Genomic DNA, 22,090 nt, shown 5'->3' with positions numbered 1-22,090 from the left:
GGTGCCTCTTATCTGCTGCAGGCGAGATAACACAACACAAAGCTGCTCGACACAACAAGCAGCAGTTAAATGAGCTTTGTCAGCAGCTCGCTCTGAACTGTCATTCCACATCTCTGTTCATGTTCAGCAGCAATCACTGGCACCACCTTGACATCATCATGTCAAGGTGGCATGAGGGAGAAGCGGTGGACTAGTGGCAGAAACTTGGACTATGGGCAGAAAAGGTCTCTGGTTCTTCTCTGGTTCGTCTCTGGTTCGACTCCAGCGAGAAAAAACAAAAAGACGAACCTGGATTGATCTGGCCAAAAATCCAAGAGGATTCTCCCAACCCTGTCTAGTGCCCCTGAGCAAGGCACCTTACTCCCCCAACATCTGCTCCCCGGGCGCCATACATGGTCGCTCACTGCTCTGTGTGTCCTGCACCAGATGGGTAAAAAGCAGAGATTAAATTTCCCTACCTGCATGAGTGTGCCTTTGCATGTCTGTGCATGTGATTGGGATCAATAAATGTATCTTAATCTTAATCATCATCATCACCATGGCAGCACCACTTATCCAGGCCACTGGGGGCAGAGTGGAGCAGATGGAGCAGCAGATGATGCAGATGACCTCCTCCTCTTCCTCCACCTCCTCCAATCTCACCTCCTCCACAAGCTCCACCAGGCTGAGAAAAGTGTCCCAGGGTTTGTCAAGGACCATGGAAGGTTTGAATTATTCATCAGGAGCATAAACTCCCCATCTGCCCTGATTTGTCATGGAACTGTTTGATTATGAGAAGTGACATGGAAGATGAGAGTTATCATTAAAGTCACAATAACATAAGTTATATAATTAATTAATTGATTTAGAAATGTAGCTTTAACTGATGGTTTTTTTGGCCAGACTTTGATTCTAAGCTGCTGGACAAGTGCACATCGCCAATAAAGTTAATTAACCACATTATTCACTACTATAGTCCATCTTTCAAAGTCTCAGTGGTAATGTGACATTTTCATGTATGGCTGCTGTTGCCGTAATTCACCTGTGTGCACATGCTTGTGATGTCCACGTCCTCCATGTCCCCTCAGAGCACTCAGGGGTTCAGCATGGGACCTCGGCCGAGGCGGAGTCCCTCAGCCAGGTACAGAAATCCTCCCACAATCCCAAAGGGAGAGTCTGTCCCCGATTCCGAGAAGAAGCTTGGGCCCATCACTGCCCAAGAGGCTGAGGTGAAACCGCTCCCTTTCCTCTCGCCTCGGAAACTCAGTGAAAACGTATTCCGCATCCCCCTCACATCGCTATCTGTTTAAACATCTGTGAGCCCTTGAGACTGCGAGAGGGAGAGCCGGCTAATTTTAGATCCCTGCCCCACCGTTTGCCTTGAAACATCAGATGACACAAGCTAAACTCCACCGGATAGTTAAAAGGAAAAAAAAAAGTTTTCTGCTACGTGTAAACTTTAGATAACAACTTGTCCTCTCAGGGTGAAGGCGCTGTGCAGACACACACAGCACAAAGACACTTTAATGGAGTTTGTGTGATGCTCTTGACCTCCACAGAGGTAAAACCAGCTGCGCCTGCTTTTGAATACAAGAGGCTGTTCTGTACAAACTACAGGTCCTCGAGCCCCGTTCACCCCGGCTCTACCTGTGAATTATAGATTAAGAGGCTCGGGGAAGACAGCCTGTCACAATTTGCAAGAACGCTGCCGAGTAGCCGCCGCATTAGTATTCACGGCCTCAACTTCAACTCACTGGTCTCCGAAGGAAAACAGGAAAAAGGCAAGAAAGAGAGGGAGGGAGAGAGAGAGAGAGAGAGAGAGAAGTCGATTGATCTGATGATAAACATTAAACATTCATCTTCATTGCTCCAGTATGATTTAAAAGGCTATCTCTTTACATAAAAAAAAACACTTGGTATTCAGTTAATGTTTCTCAGGATGTGCTTGCGTGTGATTGGTCCCCGTGTTGTTCACAGGGGACAGTGCCCTGTTCAAGGCCAAAGTGACGTGGGGGGGGGGGGTCCTCGGCCCAGTGTGAGCTGGGAACGAGCCAGAGGGGGTGTCCCCTGTCTGACGGGACAATATCAACAATAAGCACATTCTCAAGGTTTGACAACACAACTACATAGATCACAATGTTCCTCACATAGGATGTCACTGACAGTTTCAGCTTTTTGGAAACAATAACACAAAACCTAATGTGTTTGGCACCAGGACTTTAATCACAAGCTTGAGTTGAGAAAAAACAAAAAATGGACAATAAACACTAGTAAAGATTAATTTGTAATTGTGTTGAATTATTTTCTTGTTTATTAATTTGTTTGTGAAGTATTGGCAGGTTAAATAAGATTATTTTTCTTTCTGCTCCTTTTCATTCAAGTCTTGAGATTCTGTGTTTGCATTTGAATAGTTTTGTTTGGTCAATAAATTAAATAAACGTATAAATAAATAAATCATAAAAGGAGGCGATTAATGGAAACTAGAGAGTGAATAACTCCACCAGGGCTCAACAGTCTCCAGATTGCACTCATTCATTAATATCAATCCCCTGAACACGTCTGATGTTTTCCATCAACAAACATGAATTATTCTCTGATGCATCAATGGAAAAGTTGAAAAAACAATGTTAAAGAAATTGAAAAGAAAATACGTCCTGAATTTGCTGCTCCACCGCTCCACATCTCTTGAACAATGCTCCACCCCTCCACAGAATTCCATTGTAATCAGTTGAGTAGTTCTTGCTGCTAACTATCAAACGAACAAACGCATCCGTCACATCTCGACACAGATGTCATCATTGTTCCCAAACCTGTAGCGTGTGATTGAACCAGCTGCACCTGCATTCACATCTAAATTAATTTCCCATGTTTCCTTTGTGGCCCGGAAGGTGAATGTGCTCCTGACAGACTCCTGCAGTGAGAGCACAGGCAGCGGAGGCACTCTGACATCCCTGTGTTGTCGACTCTGACAGCTCACCATGCATCACGAGGAAAAGTAGATAGAAAGTTGAAAAAAACTCTCTCTGATCCTTTTATCTATATCCACTCTGGAGTGGGTTTAGCGCTTTCTCTGTACCAGCCGGGGAGCTTCAGTGAAGCTTAAATAGCTATTATAAAGCAATTAACTTGTGGGTGCTGACATATGCATCTCCCCTTGCCATCTGCTTCTCCGGTGAGGGATGACTGTTGGGATGCGGCGCTGTGGTAGTGTGACACTGCCTCCCTTTGCTTCACACGAGCACTGCACTGGGATTGAATAAGTGGCCTGACAGTGGACAGGCAAGTTTAAATGGTCTTATGGGAAGCATCAAGCCAGACATTGAATTTGATGTGTTTCCTCCACTTCAGATCAAAAACCTGGCCCTGAGAAGCCATTAACTCTGCATCCCTCATCGTTGCAGAACGTAAGTCGAGTCCTTTCGTGTGAGGTGGTTTGTGTGAGCCTTTGTGGTCCTGGCAGTTACTCTGGAGCTTTTCGCGTTGTTTACGTGCTGTTTCCAACCGGTGTGTCGCAGATGAAAGTTTCTCCATCTCTGCTTCCAGATCCAACGTTGGATTTCAAAAAGACGCTGAAGAAACGGTAGAAACACACCGGCCCGTTGTCTAACACTTACCATGACACTTCCAAAGAGCCGTCGAGATGCGATGGAGCGCTATCTGATCCACCGTCAGATCCTTCTCTGTTTCTCGCGTGCATCCAGAAATATCCACAGGAAGTGCTTTCATCACACATACACACACACATATATATATATATATATAAACATATACACACTGTCATGTATGCATAGAGGCCCACTTAATGTTAACACACATGCACGCTCATTACTTATCTGAGATCTGTTCTCCTCGTGTAGCAGTGAGAAGAAAAGACAGGAGAAGAAGAAGCCGCCCACAGAGGAGGAGATGTTAAAGATCCTGGCTGCAGCTGACAAGAAGGACTACGAGCGGATCTGCACAGAATACGACTTCACCGACTACAGAGGCGTTCTTCAAAACCTGAAGGAGAAGAAGAGGAAAGTGGAGGTGGAGGTGGGCCTGTCACACCGGGAGCCTGTTCACACACCACACGACGATATGAGGCAGGGATATGAAATGTAAAAGCAGCTTAGAACAAAGTAGAAAAAAAATAGGTGAAATATCTCACAACAGTGGCACGGCACCGAAGATAAATCATATAACAACACACAAGCGAAGATGGGAAATGCTCTGCGGTGTCATGTTGTCGTTTTTGTTGTTTGTTTATGTGTAAATAAAATGTTTGATCCTTTGATCTTTTACCACATGGTGCGTGTGTTGAAGCCCCTGGAGGACGTCACCGCCAAACCTGACACCAACGCCATCTTCGACACCATCCTGGAGCTGAAAGATCCAAACATCAGGATGCTGTGGCTTCTGGTGAAGTCCTACCTGCGGTATTATCTGCTGGGGCTCAAGAGGGGGAGCGGGTTGTCCACAAGTTGGAGGGTTCGTGGTTTGATCCCCAGGAGGCATAAAAGTAACGATAAGAAATGTGATATCTACAGCACCTTTCATACAAGAAACAAAATGTAATTCGTATAGGAGAAGTTACATAAGGACATGTTAAAATGACATTTAAAAGAAGAGGAAATAAAAAATACAAATACATTTTTAGAAAGGAAAGAAAGTGATAACAATTATAAAAGCACAGGAGTTGCATGCCAACCCAAGATTGCATCAATTGGCTGAGTCATTAGCTGCATTAGTATGTGTGTAACTGGGTGGATGAGTCCTGTAATGTAAAGTTAAGTGGAAAGCACTATAAATATAAACACCATCCATTCACCTTTCCCCCCCATTGAGCAGTTCTTCTCCCCCCCTCAGGGCACGGTGCTGCAGGTCGGGCTGAACGTCTCGGGCAAGTGCAGGACGGGACTCCAGCCCGTCCCTCAGAGAGACAGTGTTGTGCAAGTTCACACCTCATGAACTAGTTCAAAGTTCAGTTCTTACAAGTAAACATGAATAGTTCACGTTCATAGTTCACCATTTAAATTCTGAACTAGTTCATAGTTCAGTTCATTTCATATTTTTTAGGTGGAAACTGAGAATTAAAGACTTAACTTGTTAAAGAAAACCTTATCCATCACTACCCCTTGCCTTCACTGTCGGAATCTTCATCAGACAGTGTGTAAAAATCCCTCAGATAATAATAAGGTGCATCGGATCTCGAATGTAGTTGCTGAGTCTGCGTCTCTGCTTTCTCTTGCCCTCTGTATATGAGACCGAGAGCTGCTGTGTCGCAGGTATGGCCTGCCCCTTTAAGGAAAGTTTGTAGTGTGTGACGTAGTGCACAAGGGTATTGTGGGAAAATACGTTAAAAGTGTGTTTATAAGAAGAAGTGACGGACCACCGAGAGGGGATGCGAGTGTTGCTCCTGCTGTATATCCGAGAAATGAAGTGGCCGCATTCTCAAGGGTGAATGAGGAAGGGGAGTGAAGAATACAGTGGTGGATGATCGGAGTGTCGGAGTTACGAACAAGAAGTGTGTTGTGTTCGCTGGACTTTAATAAAGCTACACATAAAGAGAGGTTTCCTGTTGTGTATACGCGAGGACGCTACAATATGAACGTGTTCACCGTTCAAATTCCTTATTTGTCATTGAGTTGCGTTCAGTTCATCGTTCTCATAAAGGTGGACGCGTTCAATGAGCAATTGACCTACTATCTGTGTCACTTTCACTGGTCTCGTACATGTGCTTCCTCTCCATTTGCATTTCTCTACACCTGAGCCAGGTGGTGTCCTGGACTTAACTGACAGGTTGATATACAACCCGATTATCTATCCTTCCATTCATCCATTTATCCATTAGCTGGACCACTTATCTGTTTGACGGTCATACAGGGACCAGGAGGCGGTGTACAGGGTACTATAATGAAATATAAATCAAACAAAAACACAAATATAATCAAATATAAAAAAACTTGAATAAAGCAGATACAAATATTTTGTGTGTAATTGGTTTCATATGGTAAATCGGTCGGGCTCAGATTTGTCTGTGAGTTTCTTATACACTTGCATCACCTCCATTTGTTGTCAGTTCTCTGTCTCTTTTGTCATCTCCTCTTTCATCCACAGAGCACAGACAGACAGAATGAGGAGCTGTCTCGTTTATCTCTGAGCACCATCATATCAAAGCTCTAATGTGCGTCCTGCCTGACATCACGAATACAGATATATTTGGCTTTGAAATCCTGTTTATTGAGGTGTTTACATGACTTAGTAGAGAAAACAACAACAAAGCCTTCCTTCTCTCCCGTCTTTCTTTCAGATGAACCTCTGAAATCGATGTCCGACTTCAAACCCCAGAAAGTGACGGAGCGGCAGACTGCTGTGTTTGAGGTGCGTCTCTCTCCAAGAAGACGGATGCGCTGGTTTGCGTCCGACTCAAAAAGAGATGTTGAAGGACTTTGTTTCAGTTTTGCATCATATAACATCCTCTCTCTGAGGGGATTGTCAGAAATGTATTTCTAGGAACATTTCTAAGAGTTTTCAGCATCTACAGAGGGTTGCTGAGTCAAAGAAGTACTGACAAGCTTCAGTGAAAAGATGAATTTCAGGGTAAACACAGTTCAAAAGAAAAAGTTTTCTCGCAAGTGCTTGTGTTTCCACTAGCTGAAAGGAAAGGAATTGAAAAGAGACGAAAAGTTTGAAGTGTCCTTGAGGAGGACGGTCTGACCTACACCTTCAAGACATAGGAGACTTCTCCATCAGCATCGGAGGCCTCACCGCCTCAGCGCCGCTAATGGGCTTTGTGCCTTTGTGTTGCTGTCCTTTGTTTTGTTTGTCCCAGAGCAGCCGCATCTTCTTTTTTTTTATTTGAGCTCGTCGCATTTCTCCGGAAACAAACCCCCCCCCCCCCCTCTCTGTCACAGACTTGGTGGAGATGAGCAGTTACAGCCTCTCCCGTGAGATTAGAGGCTCGGTTCTCTCACAGCGCCGCTAAACAACATCATCTCTCCTCTATCTTCCAAATGAAGACGTATGGGTCCCATAATAAACCCTGCCTCCGAGTGCCGGGCTGAGAGTGATCCAACCAAATCCCTCCTCACAACAAGCTCATTTATTATGGCTCTGTCTAACAAGATGTTTACTCAGCCAAGGTACAGACTGGGGCATGTAAAACCCTTTACAATGACACGTGGCTCTCCTGCGGGGCTGCAGGGACGCAGACGTATAGTCACTGAGGCTGCGTTAATAACACGTGTCCTTGTGAAGGTTTTATACTTTAAGTAGAAACTGTATACTGAAGATCTTCGATTCTACAACTTAATCCTGCAAGTGGGCACACGATTTAAGTTTTTATTTGGAGTGGAAGCTAAAGGCCTCAAACGACCCTCTTCTCTTTACCCTTTTTTCCTTTGTCCTCTCTCTCCAGGGATTCCCATCAAGTGCTCCAGCCACCTGAAGAACGCCCGCGTGCAGGAGAGGGGCGAGGCCCACCTGGAGAGCGAGATGAGCTCCAAGGACGTGCATGTCCGCTGGCTGGAGGACAAGCTGTTTTAATTAATTTATTTGTGTGTCACCAGAGTCAGATGCTCAGTGTGCCACCGGGGGGCCCCGTCGAGCCGTGTGTGGTCCTCGATGAGGAGAAGGTGGACGGGGTGTGGCTGAAGGACGGAGTGGAGGTCAAAGGTCATATTAGAAGGGGGGTGAAAATAATGAAGTCTTCAAATGCAAAATTCTTCCGTCAATTGCTATGACTTTGTTCCTTCCCCTCAACTTCAAGGGTGTTTTTCAGAGAATATACAATCTGAACTCTTTTTTGTCGACACATAATAACACCCAGGGTTGTGTTTGGACAGGTTTCAGAGGTGAGCGGGGTCAAGGTGGTCAAACAAGGAGCCGTCCACAAGCTGCTCTTCTCTGGAGTGACTCGCGTCCACAAGGGCAAGTACACCTTCAGAACCAAGGGGGGGGAGAGTGAGGCTGAGCTCAGCATCGCAGGTCAGTATTTGGATTTTTGACATTTGAGTGTGTTCAGGCGGAGTAGAAACGTGTCGGTGTAAATAATATGGATATGTTAATGGCTCAGTTTTCGTGGTGGTGGGAAGTTTGTGGTCCTGTTTGACACAGTGTCTTTTTTGGATGCTACCACTAGGAGTCGCCAGAGTTGAACTGGAGCTAACAAACTTATAACCAAAATGAATTAAAACCACAGCCTGACTGATTCAAAAGAACTAATTATACTGCTACTACTACCATTACTAATACTATGACCCCTACCACTAATACCACTACCACCCCGATTGCTACTACTACTAATAACAATAATAATACATTTTGTTTGGATATTGCCAATAGATGTATAGAGTACACATAATTAATCACAGATATATTGGTTGGCCCAATATGTAACTCAGTAACATTTCATAATGACATAGTTGCCCATTTTATTTTGAAAAACATATCTGCTGATATATCTGTTTTACTTCCTATTGTCACTGAATCAAATAAATCAATAGAAAATGACCCGTGAGACTTGAACCTTGTTACCTAGACCCTCCAGAGATTGATTCTTCTGTGCCGGACCTGTTGGGGGCGCAACCCGTGACCGTGAAGGCCGGTCAGACAGCCCCCATTAAGAGCCCATCAGAGGCCAACCGCTGCCCAAGGTCACCTGGTACAGAGATGGAGTGGAGGTCACGGAGGATGAGAGAACCAAGACGGAGAGGACAGCTGACAGCACGTCCCTGCTGCTCAGCTGGAGGGTTGGCAGATTAAAGGGATAGTTCACCCAAAAATATCTGTTTAAACACTAACTACTGAAAAGTAATGATTTCATCAAGTTTACACATTCTCCAGGCCACCCAAACCCTCAAGGGACAGTGGAGTTCCTGGAGCTGTCAGGAAGGTGCGTCAGAATGAAGTGGAAGGCTCCCCGGGACAATGGGGGGTAGGCAGGTGACCGGCTTTGTGATCGAGCAGGGGGTGGCAGGGACGAAGTCGTGGGTCAGAGCTGGAGAAGTGGACAGCAGCACCACGGTGTTCAGCGATGACAAGGTGGAGGAGGGAAGGGTGAACCAGTATCGCATCAGAGCCTTCAACACCGAGCGACCCTCTGGAGACAGAGGTGAGATTAATAACCATCATTATCAATGCCATCATCAAAATCATTCCTATTCAGTGATAAGTGTAAAAGAGAGTTTCAGAGTCCAGAGGGGAGACTTGAGAAATCACCAACACTGTTCTCCTCGTCATTCACCTCCTAATTATCATCAGCCAAGAAAATTAGAATAAAGTTTCAAAGTTTAATTTACTTTTAAATGTTATTTTTCCCAGACAAAGCTGAAAAAAAGAGCAAGAAAACATGCAAAATATAAACGCCTAGTGGTGATTACAGTGCTGTGTGAACACCCATATATGAATGCAATGATAAGTAGCCATGATTAGCAAGATGCTAATAAATACTGACAACTTTAAAAGACACTGTAGATAGAACAGACAGTGGTGAGCTATGTATTCATAACCACATGTTGTTGTTGTACTCATATATAATAGAATACATTGTCACACTCAACCCGTCGTGAAAAACCATCTACAACTGTCTGGGGACGACCAAGTGCTCCTGCAACCTGGTGATCATTGGTAGATTTTCAGCGAAGAAGGGAGGGAGGGATGTCATTGTTTCTTCCAGATAAGGATGACAAGGGTCTTCTGGAGAGCCAGGCAAACAAAGTGAAGCCTATTCACTGAGAAATCCTCTTCTGCTGTTGCCATGATACACACTTTGATTGGCTACAGACACTGAACTGTTAGCACTAACAACAATTCAAGAGCTTTTGAACATCAACATTTTTGGGGGATTTTCTTGGATTCCAGAAAATGGTTATTTTTTCTTAAAAAGTGCTGTTTTCTTGTTATCATTTGCCTCTGCTCATTCCCCGGGTTGTGACATTGCATTAAAGGTCCACTAGAGGCCAGACTTGTTCTCGAATTTGTGTAGAAGGTGTTCGACTATACAGGCAGATAAGTGTTTGGTGTTTTGACTTCTTACTTCATTACAGTCAAGTTGTTGTTTCTCCCACAGTCACTGATGCTTTTCTCTCTGTGACGACATTTTAATTTTCTTTTCGTTTCCTCACAACTTGACCTAAATGTCTCTTGAGATTCTCCGTGGCCACTTTGTGAATCTTCATAATAATCGCATTGTGCTGGGCTTGAATCCAATCAGTCATATTTTTTATCAGAGGTCCTTTTATCAGATGTCCACTGGGAGTGATTAATAATCAGCTTTAAATGTGTCTTAAACAAAGAAAGATTAAGAGAACAATTCTTTCCTCCTTGAATTGAAACCAAGAGGTTCAGGTGATCAGATGTTATCAGGCGCTGGGGTTCTCTTTGGAAACACATTTTCATTTAGGAAAAGATATTAAAAAGCAGATTATATATATATATATATATATATATATATATATATAATATTGAAGATTCTTCAGTTGTTACTTCTCCATAATGACAGTTTGCCAGTTCTGTACAGGAGACATTTTCAGTTCTTGCTTGTTTAAGTTTTTTTTTACTCAGTTGGACTAAGTTGTGTACGATCAATGTGTAGAATCACTCTCCTGCTACTTTTTCCAGAAATAGGGAGACTGTTTGTTTTAAAAGGACCAACAGAACTTTTGATCCCAAACGTCCACTTAAACCTCACTAAATCCAAAACAAAAGGTGATCTAATACTTCCAGACTGCAGTGTGCGATGGCTTCCTGTGCAGACTTTTGCCTCCGAATGGTCTGCTGGTTCTCCAGAGGCTTAAGTGTGGCCCGGTGAGGAGCTGCAGAACAGACAGAGAGCGAGGTCACAACCCCTCTCCATCCTGATGTCACTGCGCTGGCTCCCACAAACTCCAGTTCTAAAGAACCACCATCAGACTGGCACCGTCACTGTGCCAGGTTCAAATCTATGAAGCAGCAACAGGCACAGAACCAACGTCACCGGCACCTCCCGCCTCCTCTCCGCTCGCCTAACGCACAATAAGGTGGAAGTGGTTTGTGGAGTGGGAGCCTGAATATGAGATGCTGCATCATGTGACGAAAGTTCAAAAAGAGTGGTGTTCTCTCATGGTGAGACCCTGGCTGCGAGTGAAAGAAACCCACTGGGGGAGAACTGGCACAGATCCTGCAGGAATAAACTAGGTGTGCATGTGCTTGTTTGTGTGTGAGTGTGCGTGTGTCGTGTGTGTTTGTGTTTTTTAGATGGGAGATAAGAAAAAAGCACAGAAGGGAAGAGCGAGGGCTTCACATGTACCAGAGTGAGCGAGTTTCCACACAGAGTCACAGGCTGTCAAAAGCACATTTTCCACCTCTGGCCCGACAATAGAGTTCAGCAGTTACCAGAACAGAGCTCTCTGTTGTCCTCCAGCTCTTTCTGCCTCTCACAGCTTCTGCAGACACACAAAAAAACCAAACAGCTATAAATATCAGCTGACATTTTTACCGTGGCACCGTTTTAGTCTCGGGAAACCACAAAAACAAAGCAGAAGAGTACAGAGTGAGCACAGACCTCTGCCGTGGCTGGGGTATGTTAAGCTTCTGCATTATTAGATACTATATTAAATAATCTAAAAAATGATTTTAATTGTACTGAAACCCCATTTAATTGCATTATAGATTGGATCAGTCATAAATATCAGTCCCCTGAACATGCTTCAGTGAAGATCCATCAAGTATTATCTTAGAAATGAAGGTAAATGTGGGAAGACTCCCTGGATCTACAGAAACATGTCTTGTGTTCTTCACATTCCACATTCTTCCGTAATATGTCCAGTAGTTTTAGCTTAATCCTATTTACTAACAAAAAGAGATTAAAACATTACCTGTGGTATAAAAATGAATAAATGACCGGAGCACAATATGCTGAAGTTGCATTGCAAATTGCTTTTATTTCTCCAATAGATATTCACTTTCAGAGCAGTTTCACTACAGCAAAGAGAGTATTTTATCTCTATGATCATTAAAGAAGAAAAAAACACAGGGTGAAAATCGAGGACAAGGAAAAATACATCAGAGAATTCAATCTTCTATTTTTCATGAAATGAATTGGAATGATGCATTTTAATGGGACTTCAATCAAAAGCTTTTCTCACAGTGACGGGCTAAAAAAAACACATGGGCCTTTTTTCTTCAAATAAAATGATAACACTTCTTCTTGTAACACTTAAACAGCAATTAATGCCTTTTAAAGAAAAACGCTGAGTCTCACATGCTTTAATGAGTCACTTTTAAATGTCTTGTCTATTTTACCTCTTGAAGACAGAATAAAGGAGAGATGGGTGAATACTTGAAAGAATACAGTACTTAACAATCATACTAGCTGCTATAGTTTATGGGAGAGATTGACTGGCCTCACTCACAGAAGATTGAGAGTAATATCACAAAGAGAAGATAATTATTCGACACACTTCTCATGAGCTCATACTGATGTTGGAGGACTATCAGCCATGGTAGTAAAAACGCCTGTGTGTGCAGTGTGCACGAGTCCATCACTCCAGATGAGACATGCATAGGAAAGATGTAGAAACATAACAGCTCTATGTTTTTGGATGTCATTAGCTACAGTATAGTGGAAACAGCACATTAACAGCAAGGATTTAAAGTTGAAGATCACAAAGACAGAGAGAAAACTTTAAAGCAACACTAAGGAGCTTTTTTCCACCTTGAAATAGCAGCTTCAATATTAGTTTGATGGTTCACTGATTTGGGACAGGGAGAGTGGAGAGGCTTTGTTTCCCTCATGTGACTTTGGGCATGAAGTGTGGAAGTGACTGATAGTCGCCGCTTAAATTGTCAGAATCAGGACCAGCTAGTTCACACGTAATGCTGAACTGTCGATCAGTCAAAACGACTTTGAAGTCTTTAAAAAAACAGTTTATCACCAATATTCAGCAAGGAAACGTTAAAAATAACAGTAAAAGTCACATAGTGTTGCTTTAAATCAAATTAAAAAGTCCCAACTTCCTAAGAGGACCGAGAGAAACCGCTGGCTCTCTCTACTACTGGTTCCAGCTCATCACTTCCTGCTCCGGCCACAGTGTGCCGGCCTCCCGCAGCTCTCTCAGGTCTCCTTTTGTCTGCGTGCACAAAGCTCAGAACAACGGGGGCTGTTAACAAGCTGAGGTGAAGTGATGCTACTGCCGGCCTGCCATCTGTGGGGGGGGGGGGGGGGGGGGGGGGGGCAGGACGGCAGGACGGCAGCCCGTGGGCCGGATGGAAAGGGAGTCTTCCCCAATGTGTCAAATTTCACCCCCTCACCTAATTCCAGCTACAGTATCGCTCAACAATAACCTCCTTCCTGAGAGGCAGAGCAAAAACACAAAGCCTCCTGCACCAAACGAGACGGGACACAAGCTGGTCTGATACACGCGAGGGCTCTAACACTAACAGATCCACTCAGGGAAATGAGTTCAGTTTTCTCTGAGGCCCTCAGCTTCGGTCGTCTGGGCCCAAAGTCAAATAAGAATAGAAAAGACAATGGAGGAGAAACAGATTAAAAAGCCAAATCCTCCACCTCGGAATGATAATCGTCTGGCTCAACGAGCTCATCATCCAGCGCCCTCGGAACAGCAAGCGGACTTTACAACATGGAGATTTTCCAATGTGTAAAAATAATCTCAGAATTACTTCGATGTTAAGCCTTTCTTCTGGCTCGTGGCCATTGGACCACAGGAACAAAACTCTGAGGGGGGGGGGGGGCTTTATGAGGCAAAGGACAAAGACAGCAATGCTCACATGAATTGCCCACATAGTCCGACTGCTCTACTCAATCTCCTCATCCCCTCCTGGTTTTTATAGGCCTGCACTAAATGTTGACGGATCTCATTTCTGCCGATGGACGTGCATTAGGTGAGAAACTGGCAAGAGCTGCAGTAGTGGAGAGAGTTCTTCTCTTCAAAGTGCTGCTCATAGAGGGAACTGTTGGGTTTCTCTATAATTTGGGAATTAGTTGAAATCAGTTCATACATTTTTTTTGCCATGGAGTTTTGTGAAGCTCTTTGTAACCTTGTTTAGACAAGTGCTTTCCAAATAAAGTTATAATTATCACAATTGCTTGGCGGCAGTGCTGAGGAGGACAAATTAAAAGACGGAACAGAAGACGGGCGGTCACACACAGACGGACTGATGCAACACCTCTGACTGACAAAGCAGAAATGTGGCGCTGACAGGCCGAGAGGAGATTGAGGAACTGTGCGGCAAAGCAGCAGATGAGACCAACCACAACGTCTGGCTCTCTCTCCGTCAGACTAAGCGTTGCTTGGGACAATAAACTTGATGTTTTGTCAACGCCCTGATCTGCCTGCAGATCGGTCATGGTGGCTGAAGAACTACATCTTTGTTTTGTTTTTGTGTGCATATATATGCGGGTGTGTTAGCAACAGCTTCTGAGGTTGTTGACCCTTCAGAAGAAACCAAATAATAGGAACCAAATGACAAATAACCAAATCAGCTTCCTTTTTTCGTGCACGTGTGTTTCATATTCAGCACAATATATAACGTGTATAGGTCCATTTGGACTCAAGCTAACAAATCCTGTCACTTTGTCATTTTTGAGTTAGTAGGTAATACTTTAAATTGCTACAGTGCACTTGGAATATGATTAACTTGGTATTAATCTGATAGTGGTATATACTCATAGGATGGACAGGGTCAAGAGGGAGCAATATTTAAATACAATGAAGAGAACACACTGATGATATCTAGTAGTTTGTGTACTCCATAGATGCTATGATGCTTCACAGCATTTCTGGCCTTGAGTTGATTTTGACTGGTTGTAAAATACACACAGACGCTCAATGAGCAGCTAAGACTAAGGTTACAGACACACACACACACACACACACACACATTCATGACAATTATAAACAATATGTAGACGTCTGAAGAAAGAGTTATGGTAAGTTTTCAAATAATAATGAATACACAAAAGGGGAAATATGTGAGAGATGAAAGAAAGTATTATAAACCAGGCTGTCAGTGAGACAGAATTATTAGGAATAATGGGATAACTATTCCCTCACATGACAAGAATGTATTTTTCTTTCTGTCAGGCTGAACCCGAGGCGACGTTCATGTTTGTGTGTGGTTCCAAGTGAGTGACTGCACGCTGGGAAACACACACACGCAGGTTTAATAAACAAACAGGGACCCGGCCTGTAATGTAGCCCTTTCCTTTCAGTCTCAACAACATGGTCCAGGGCCAATGACAACATGGCTCGGTTGAACTCGTTCCACGGTGAGAACCCTGCGAACTTTGCCAATAGGTAAAGCAGCAGGAGCTGTAGGTGTCGGGCGTGTGGACACAACTGCCCCCGGGCAAAAGAACTGAAAGACTTCACACTAAGAGGAGAAGCAGGTACAATGCGTTCAGTGGTCAGCTATGGCCACGGTGGTGTTTACTGGGTTCTCTCTACGACAATGGAGCTTCCACAAACATCCTCCACCTCGTCCAACTTGCACCAAAGCTACAATACGCAGTGAATGCTGCATTCCAGGAAAAACTTCCCCTAGTTTATGGCCCTATTTAATCTCTCTCAATCTTCTCATGCACATCCTAAAAGAACAATACAAATTATTGGGTGAACTAAGGCAGTGTGGCTTTCGTTAAGGAAATAGAAGCAGATAATAAAACAGGTGTGGATATGCGCCAGACTTTAGGAATAGCACCCTTAATTCAGGGAAACACTTCGGAGACAGAACACAGGCAGTGACGGTTAAATAAAATAAAATCCCTTTCTAACAAGGTCTCAGGCATCAAAACAAAAGACAAAAATAAGATCGTTGAATTGCATTATTGGACCACATGTGATAGATGATTGTGTTGTGATAGGGCTGTGTGGAAAGCGAGGTAAAAGTGTTAATCAAATGAATAAACACACACACACACATACATACGTAAAATCACTCTCTCACACAGCGTGAAGGTCCCCAGTGACATGCTCCCCTTAAATTTAAAACCTAACAGTTAAAAGTAAAGTAATACTATATATAGCAGGTTAATATAACTACACTTGTCTCTGTGGTAACTAGTTTTGAGAGACGGTGATTCTAGAGTATGTGAAAGCAGGTAGGACTGTTGTCGGGAGAGGCTGAAATCTATACTACCCAATCTTCTAGTAAGAAGACGGCGGGACACTAATATACTAGAAGAGTAGAAGGGTGAAAGCCATGTGACAGCTGTAGTGGACCAGTTGTGGTGATAACAGCGATGTGGGAGCGCCACACTGAGATGAGGGCTGAGGGTCGGGGATCCGGCAGTGAGATGTGTCCATGATCACTCATTGGCTTGAGGGGGATCAGCTGCCAGGGACCGAGGCACCTCACGATCTCTTCCTGGCGACCTTCACGTCCTGGCACTCGACGACCGACAGCGATATCAGCATCTGCGCGGCGTAATACGTGGCCATGATGATGGCGCGCGAGTGCGGCACGGGGAAGCAGAACTTGTTGACGGCTATGGTGAGGTCCGAGACCATGAAGAGCACGGCGCCGAGGCAGGCGCACAGCTTGGTCCAGGTCCACACGTCGTTGGCCAGCTGCAGGCCGGCGATGGCCCTCCAGCCCATGAAGCCGATCAGGGCGATGTAGACGGCCACGAGGTAGGTGAAGGGGCCGGACAGGTAGGGGTACAGCAGCACGTAGCTCACAGAGGACACAGCGCCGATCACCAGGCCGGCATTCACGTTCACAGGTTTCATCCCGAAGGCAGATGAGTAGAGGATGTGGGTGATGGCAAACATCAGAAGGCCTAGAAGACATACATTTATTATTTACATATATGTATACAAAGAGGTGTTCCATCTATCTGCCCATCGTACAAAGAAGCTTTGTGCAGAAAGCACGAAGAGAAGCTCATTGAGCAACAGACTTGCACCACCACAGAGCGCCAGGGGAAGTCATTCAAGTCTGTGGTAACCAGACACATACTTCTACATACTTCTACATGCTTCTATTTTTATGTTTTTCCATTTATCTTAAGTCTGTACATATTTCTATTCTTGGTTGAAGCAACTGTTACAAACCCAGTTCCCCCCCCCCCCCCCCCCCCCCCCCCCCGGGGATCAATTAAGTATTTCTAATTCAGCACTTCTAAAGCAGCTCACATGATTCCTATGGAATTACAGGATCATACCGTGGCTCTAGTGATGTAGTTTTGGGCCAGTGTTTTTACTGGTTATGAAAACTTTGGACTCAAAGTCATTTCTGGGACCTGGGAAAACAGGGATCTAACAACAAGTCCAAAAGGGCCAAGACATCAGCAGTCACACGATCAAACAACTGGTAAACAAGAGATCGAGTGTGTGTATGGTTTCTCCTCACCGTGTTCAAAGTAGCCCTGCTCCTGCCAGATGAGAAAGGCGTCACCCAGAGCGGAGAAGATGAGGCCGGCCAGGATCTTGCGGGCATTGGAGTTAGCCCCTAGGAAGCTGAAGCCGTGCGCCAGCAGAAAGACCCACAGGCAGAAGATGGGCAGACATTTGATCAGGGCGCTGAACCAGGACGGGCTGGAGGTGGGCAGCCACAGGACAAAGTACACGCATGTCGCCTTGAAGAACGGCACCAGCTTAGGGCCTTCACTCTTGACCTGGAGGCAGATTAAATATTGACATTGTCAGCCGAGGCAGTAGCACTTGCAATGAGGTTATTTTATCACATGAGTCAGAACAACGTGAAGTTCTGGAGCCATTAAAATGTGCCACAAGAAGAAAAAAAAAACACATTAACAGTCAGCACTTTGTGGACCTGCTTTATTCAAAGATAACAGCGAGGGTCAAGTACTTCCTTCATTATTTTAGATTAGTCTTCAGGGTTCCTTTGTGTGGTCACGTTGAGGCCGAGGCTAAATTCTGCAGAGGCAGCAAGTAGAAAAGGAAATGCAACAATCCTCCATGCTTCTCCTTTGACTTCGAGTAACCTATGCTTTTCTATCTCATGCTCAGGTCTCAAGTTTCTTCCTCCCCGATGTGCGAACAGGCATATTACTCCCTGCCCAAACAGATGAGGCCCAACGGGGTCACATAAAAAAAAACACAAAAATAGAAAAGTTATAAAGATGTCCCAAGAGTTTTTCTCTGGAATGAGTCCACACCTAATGTTCTGAGAATCGCCCTTTAAGGCTTGAAGTGAGTGAGGGTTCACCATGAGCAGAGACCGCAGGAGGAGAGAAAAGGAGGATATGATAAAGACAGACGGATGAGCGCTAGGATGGTGCAACAGGATCAGGGTTGAAAAGAGCAGAGGTTCTACTTGATTCACCATATTACTAGTTTCCTGAGCCCATTCAACATCCCTCTCCCCAAATAGTCTGCAGTAAGGTATAAAGATGCAAACATAGGGAATATTCAGAAAAGTTCATGCATGATGAAACAGGGGGAAGTGAAGGTGTGTGTGTGTGTGTGTTTTTTTTGGGGGGGGGAGGAGTCTGTGAGCGAGATGGGGTTAACACCATTCAGATGACAGCTGGGCTTAGGATTGAGAATGTGCTGGAGGGGAGAAGTGAGACAAAGGAGGAGGTGAAAGAAAAACAAGGGGTCACTCTCGTTCATATGGGTTTGTCCTCCTCTGGAAGGAGAGGAGAGGAGAGGGGGGGGCCTTGATTGCACAACTGCTCAATGTGATAGCGAGCCAACATTACTGTACAGGATCAGGAACAGTGTTTGTGTGACCTTAGACCCGCCCCCCTGCATGCTGTGCCTGATAGGACTAACACACAGCAGGGACACAATACAGATTTCACACACAAGTTCACACAAAACCTCACAAGCCAACTGGGATTTAATAGTTGAGTTAAATTACACTTTCAACGACTAAGACAAACTTTTACCTACACTCCGGAACTACAGTATATTAAGATCATATGTGAGTATATGAAGCTCTGAAATGACTCAGAACTGGCGAAGAATGCAGAAACTTCATATGCCGTTACTTCCACTCTAGCATGGTTGACTCTTTTTCTTAATTATAGATTAGAGATGTTGGGATTCTAGGTGGGATGGGAGGGGGTGTATGATATCTTCTTTTTCTTTTCTTTCTCTCTCCTTTGGAAAAGTAACTAATGTAAGGAAAAAATCAGATCTGGGGGTTGTTAAACGCTAATGACCAAATTCTGAAATATTTTACTCCTTAAATGTTATTTCTCAACCGTTCGGAGAGCTTTTTTTCAGGTTTTAAAAAACAATAAAGATGTTACTTTGCTTCTCTATGTTTTAAAGCAGATACTAATCAAATATTTGTGGCTTTCTACCAAAGTTTTAAATAACGAGTGAGTCCCACCATTAGTGTCTAATATTAGAAAATACTTTTGCTCTGTTGCTATCATTTCCATTTAAGACCAACTCAGATCCAAGTCGCACTGTAGCCAAGTACATAATGTGAACTAATGGTCTCTTGTCTCCATGATGTACTTTGCCTGGTCGTTATAAAAACAAATGGAGACATAAATAAAGATTAAATCAAGGGGGCTCAGGCGTTTATTTCCATTAAGGTCAAATGCTGTGCCATTAGGACACATCCCTGGCAGCACTCTCTTTTTCCACTCACTGGTGGCTACTTGAAAACAGCACACGTGAAAACACAACAGTACACTGTTCCGCAGCCCAGATTCAAGAAAGTGCAACTGTGTTTTCACTGCACAGATAAGGACAATTGATTCGTTAGTGAGGTGCAACACTTTGCCTGAGATCTGGAGAGCGAGACTCAGGTGGTTTTAGTGAAAGGCTCAGATGATGAAGACAGATTCTAAGAGGAAGTTAGAAATTCCCATAACCGCTGGTCCCATTCATGTAAGTCTCTGACTCATACGTTGGAGATTCAGTTTACATTGTTTTCCGTGAACATCGTGTATTTAAACAATAACTAGGGCTACCAGGAAAGAGACAATCATAAAACAGCCTAAGGAAATAACTATGCAACACAGCATACAAAAGATAATCTTCCTGGAAATCATTAGGGGCCATGGGCTGCAATTTAGTTCCATGTTTAATAAAGGACCTGAATTGAGATAACCACTGGTGTCGGCACTGTTTTTCTCAAATCACCTATCATCACTGATGTAATTATTCTCCTCTGACACACGGCTCCCTATCCCATTTGAGCTAATCAACTTTTTCCATCAAGAAGGCGTAATTGCCTGCTGGAATTCATAAGCTGGTCGACGGTGGACGTGATGTTATTTCTCTGAGGTTCAGGCCAAGCTTTGCCGTTCATTTTCTCATATCTAACTGAGATTGCAGAGGTCTTGCAGGACGCTATTGTCTCTGCTGTAACTGACTCATTGGTTTGTCTGCGTGGAGCCTGAACAGCCCAGCGTGACAAGACGGCTGTCCCAACGCATTTGTGTTTACATATCCAGCTTTCAATATTTGGATGTATTTGTGTTTTCTTTCTAATTAGAATAAAGATTATCTTTTAACTGGTAAACTGTCTTTGTACTAAGACTTTAATAACAACATGCATAGGCAATCAGAAATCTTTATCTCTCTTTTGGGGTTATCATCACTTTTATATACTTTTACAAATTGTATTTTACACCCAAACAGAGACAGGGTGGGGAGGCATCCACTGAAAAGTTATTATAAAGAACCTCAGCTATACAAATGATTCCAAATGACGGGTGGATATGTGGATATGTCTATGCTTTGGAAAGAAAGCGACGTGTGTCCGACTACACACTTTTCTAAAGGAGTTGTTTTTACCCCTCTACATTCTTTTACGCCTTAATAAGAAGTTAGACAACCAGAGGACTTGCACAGCATCGCCATCGCTCAGGCAACCAGTTTGTGTGGTGAGCCTTTCACCGCACAGTCTCCCTTCCACAGTCACATGGGCCACACATCAGAGTTTACTACAGGCCAGGTTACACCACACCATCCTTCATGGCCCCTGCACATGGGGTAAAGTGTCACGGCAGAGTTAGAGGACGCCAGGGCAGGATGATTTATTCATGCACATGCTGTGATAAATATTATTTTTACTTTTGTTAAAATGCTCAGTTTCCTGCAGTGGCACTGAATGCACGAGCCACACAAAAGAGTGCATGCTGCAAAAAGGGGGGGGGGACAAGAAAGCTATCCATGCACAGCAGCAAGCAGCAGCAGCAGCAGGGCCAGTGTTTGGCGCATGCGTTGCCGGAGGCTGCAGGAAAGAGGGGGTAACAAAAAACAGACCAAAAAAGAAGAAAGGGTGGTCACATGACAGGTTTTAGAAATGTGTGGAGTCGTGCATGGAGCAGCGTGACCACATGTCAAGGAAACTGCTGCATAGGGAAGAGAATAAGGATAAAAAAAAGTTCCTGCTTTGTTGGTTTCCCTGAACACACGCACACACAAAGGCACACACAGGCACACACACAGATGCTCAGTGTGACACAAAGACACACTGACACACACACAGAGGAGGCAGACAGTGGTGGGGGTGCACAAGGACACCTGGTTTCAAAAACACGAGTCTTGTTTACTCTTCATTGAAAGATGAGCAAATCCCTGTGAGACGTGCAAACCCATGAATGACGTCGCTAGTTAAACACTGACAAGCTTCAGTGAGCGACTCACAATCAAAGCGCACGCTGTTACAGACGCGTTAACAGACAACCACCGACGAGGGGAGAAGTGTTGTTATCGTGAAGCTGAACTAGCGGCCGCTGTTTATTCCTGTGTAATTAACGTGTGGGAACAATAGGGGAGCTAACAGTTAGCCTACTCACCACGGATACCGGAGAAACCATGTCTCCGTCGGTGCTGTCAGTCGGTGCCGATGCTGATCTGGGTTCGGGTCCCCCCCCCCACACCTGTTTCTTATCGAGCTGTGTCCGGGGATGCCGATTTGTTTTTGTCCTCTCTTCGGTGGGCGGTGCGACATACGGCCGACTGCGAGAGAGCAGCCAATGGCGAGGGCAGAGCTTCCGCCGTAAGCCAATCGGAGCGGAGAGTGGCAGTGATAAGGGGCGGGACGGAGGGGCAAAGGGACGCCCTGATAGGAGGAGCCGGCTTGCTGTTTACATATCGGAGCAGATGGCCTTTATTGACATCTTACTGACATGGTGAATGTTGGGGACGTTTAGCCGCAGATATACTTTTTTTACCATCACTTCTGTAACAATGGG

The 22,090-nt window shown here is 44.5% G+C and overlaps 2 protein-coding genes across 2 annotated transcripts; one reads left to right on the top strand and one right to left on the bottom strand.

Moving 5' to 3' along the window:
* Window positions 1-538: 538 nt before the first annotated feature.
* LOC133955036 (immunoglobulin superfamily member 22-like) lies at window positions 539-13,353 on the top strand. The gene is given in 12 exon segments (XM_062389675.1): window positions 539-704; window positions 1,068-1,120; window positions 3,495-3,559; window positions 3,837-4,012; window positions 4,265-4,438; window positions 7,376-7,473; window positions 7,527-7,625; window positions 7,803-7,944; window positions 8,498-8,581; window positions 8,584-8,888; window positions 8,890-9,070; window positions 13,259-13,353. Coding segments are annotated over 12 exon segments (1,638 nt in total).
* On the bottom strand, window positions 11,855-21,815 carry tmem86a (transmembrane protein 86A). The gene is made up of 3 exons (XM_062389755.1): window positions 21,692-21,815; window positions 17,311-17,575; window positions 11,855-16,738 (listed from the first exon to the last, which is right to left on the bottom strand). Exons 1-3 carry the CDS (start codon window positions 21,710-21,712, stop codon window positions 16,311-16,313), a joined length of 714 nt encoding a protein of 237 aa, XP_062245739.1. The 5' UTR covers window positions 21,713-21,815; the 3' UTR covers window positions 11,855-16,310.
* Between the last annotated feature and the right edge of the window lie 275 nt (window positions 21,816-22,090).

Source organism: Platichthys flesus, chromosome 6 (assembly GCF_949316205.1).
Source record: "Platichthys flesus chromosome 6, fPlaFle2.1, whole genome shotgun sequence".
Taxonomy (NCBI): Eukaryota; Metazoa; Chordata; class Actinopteri; order Pleuronectiformes; family Pleuronectidae; genus Platichthys; species Platichthys flesus.
This window is presented reverse-complemented; position numbering and strand designations above follow the sequence as displayed.

Bases quoted from the DNA above. Each gene is read 5' to 3' on its own strand.
- tmem86a (XM_062389755.1), bottom strand. From the start codon at position 21,712: ATGGTTTCTCCGGTATCCGTG. The intron at 17,576-21,691 runs GTGAGTAGGCTA...ATCTGCCTCCAG, and splicing joins TGGTTTCTCCGGTATCCGTG to GTCAAGAGTGAAGGCCCTAA. The intron at 16,739-17,310 runs GTGAGGAGAAAC...TATGTCTTCTAG, and splicing joins GCAGGGCTACTTTGAACACG to GCCTTCTGATGTTTGCCATC.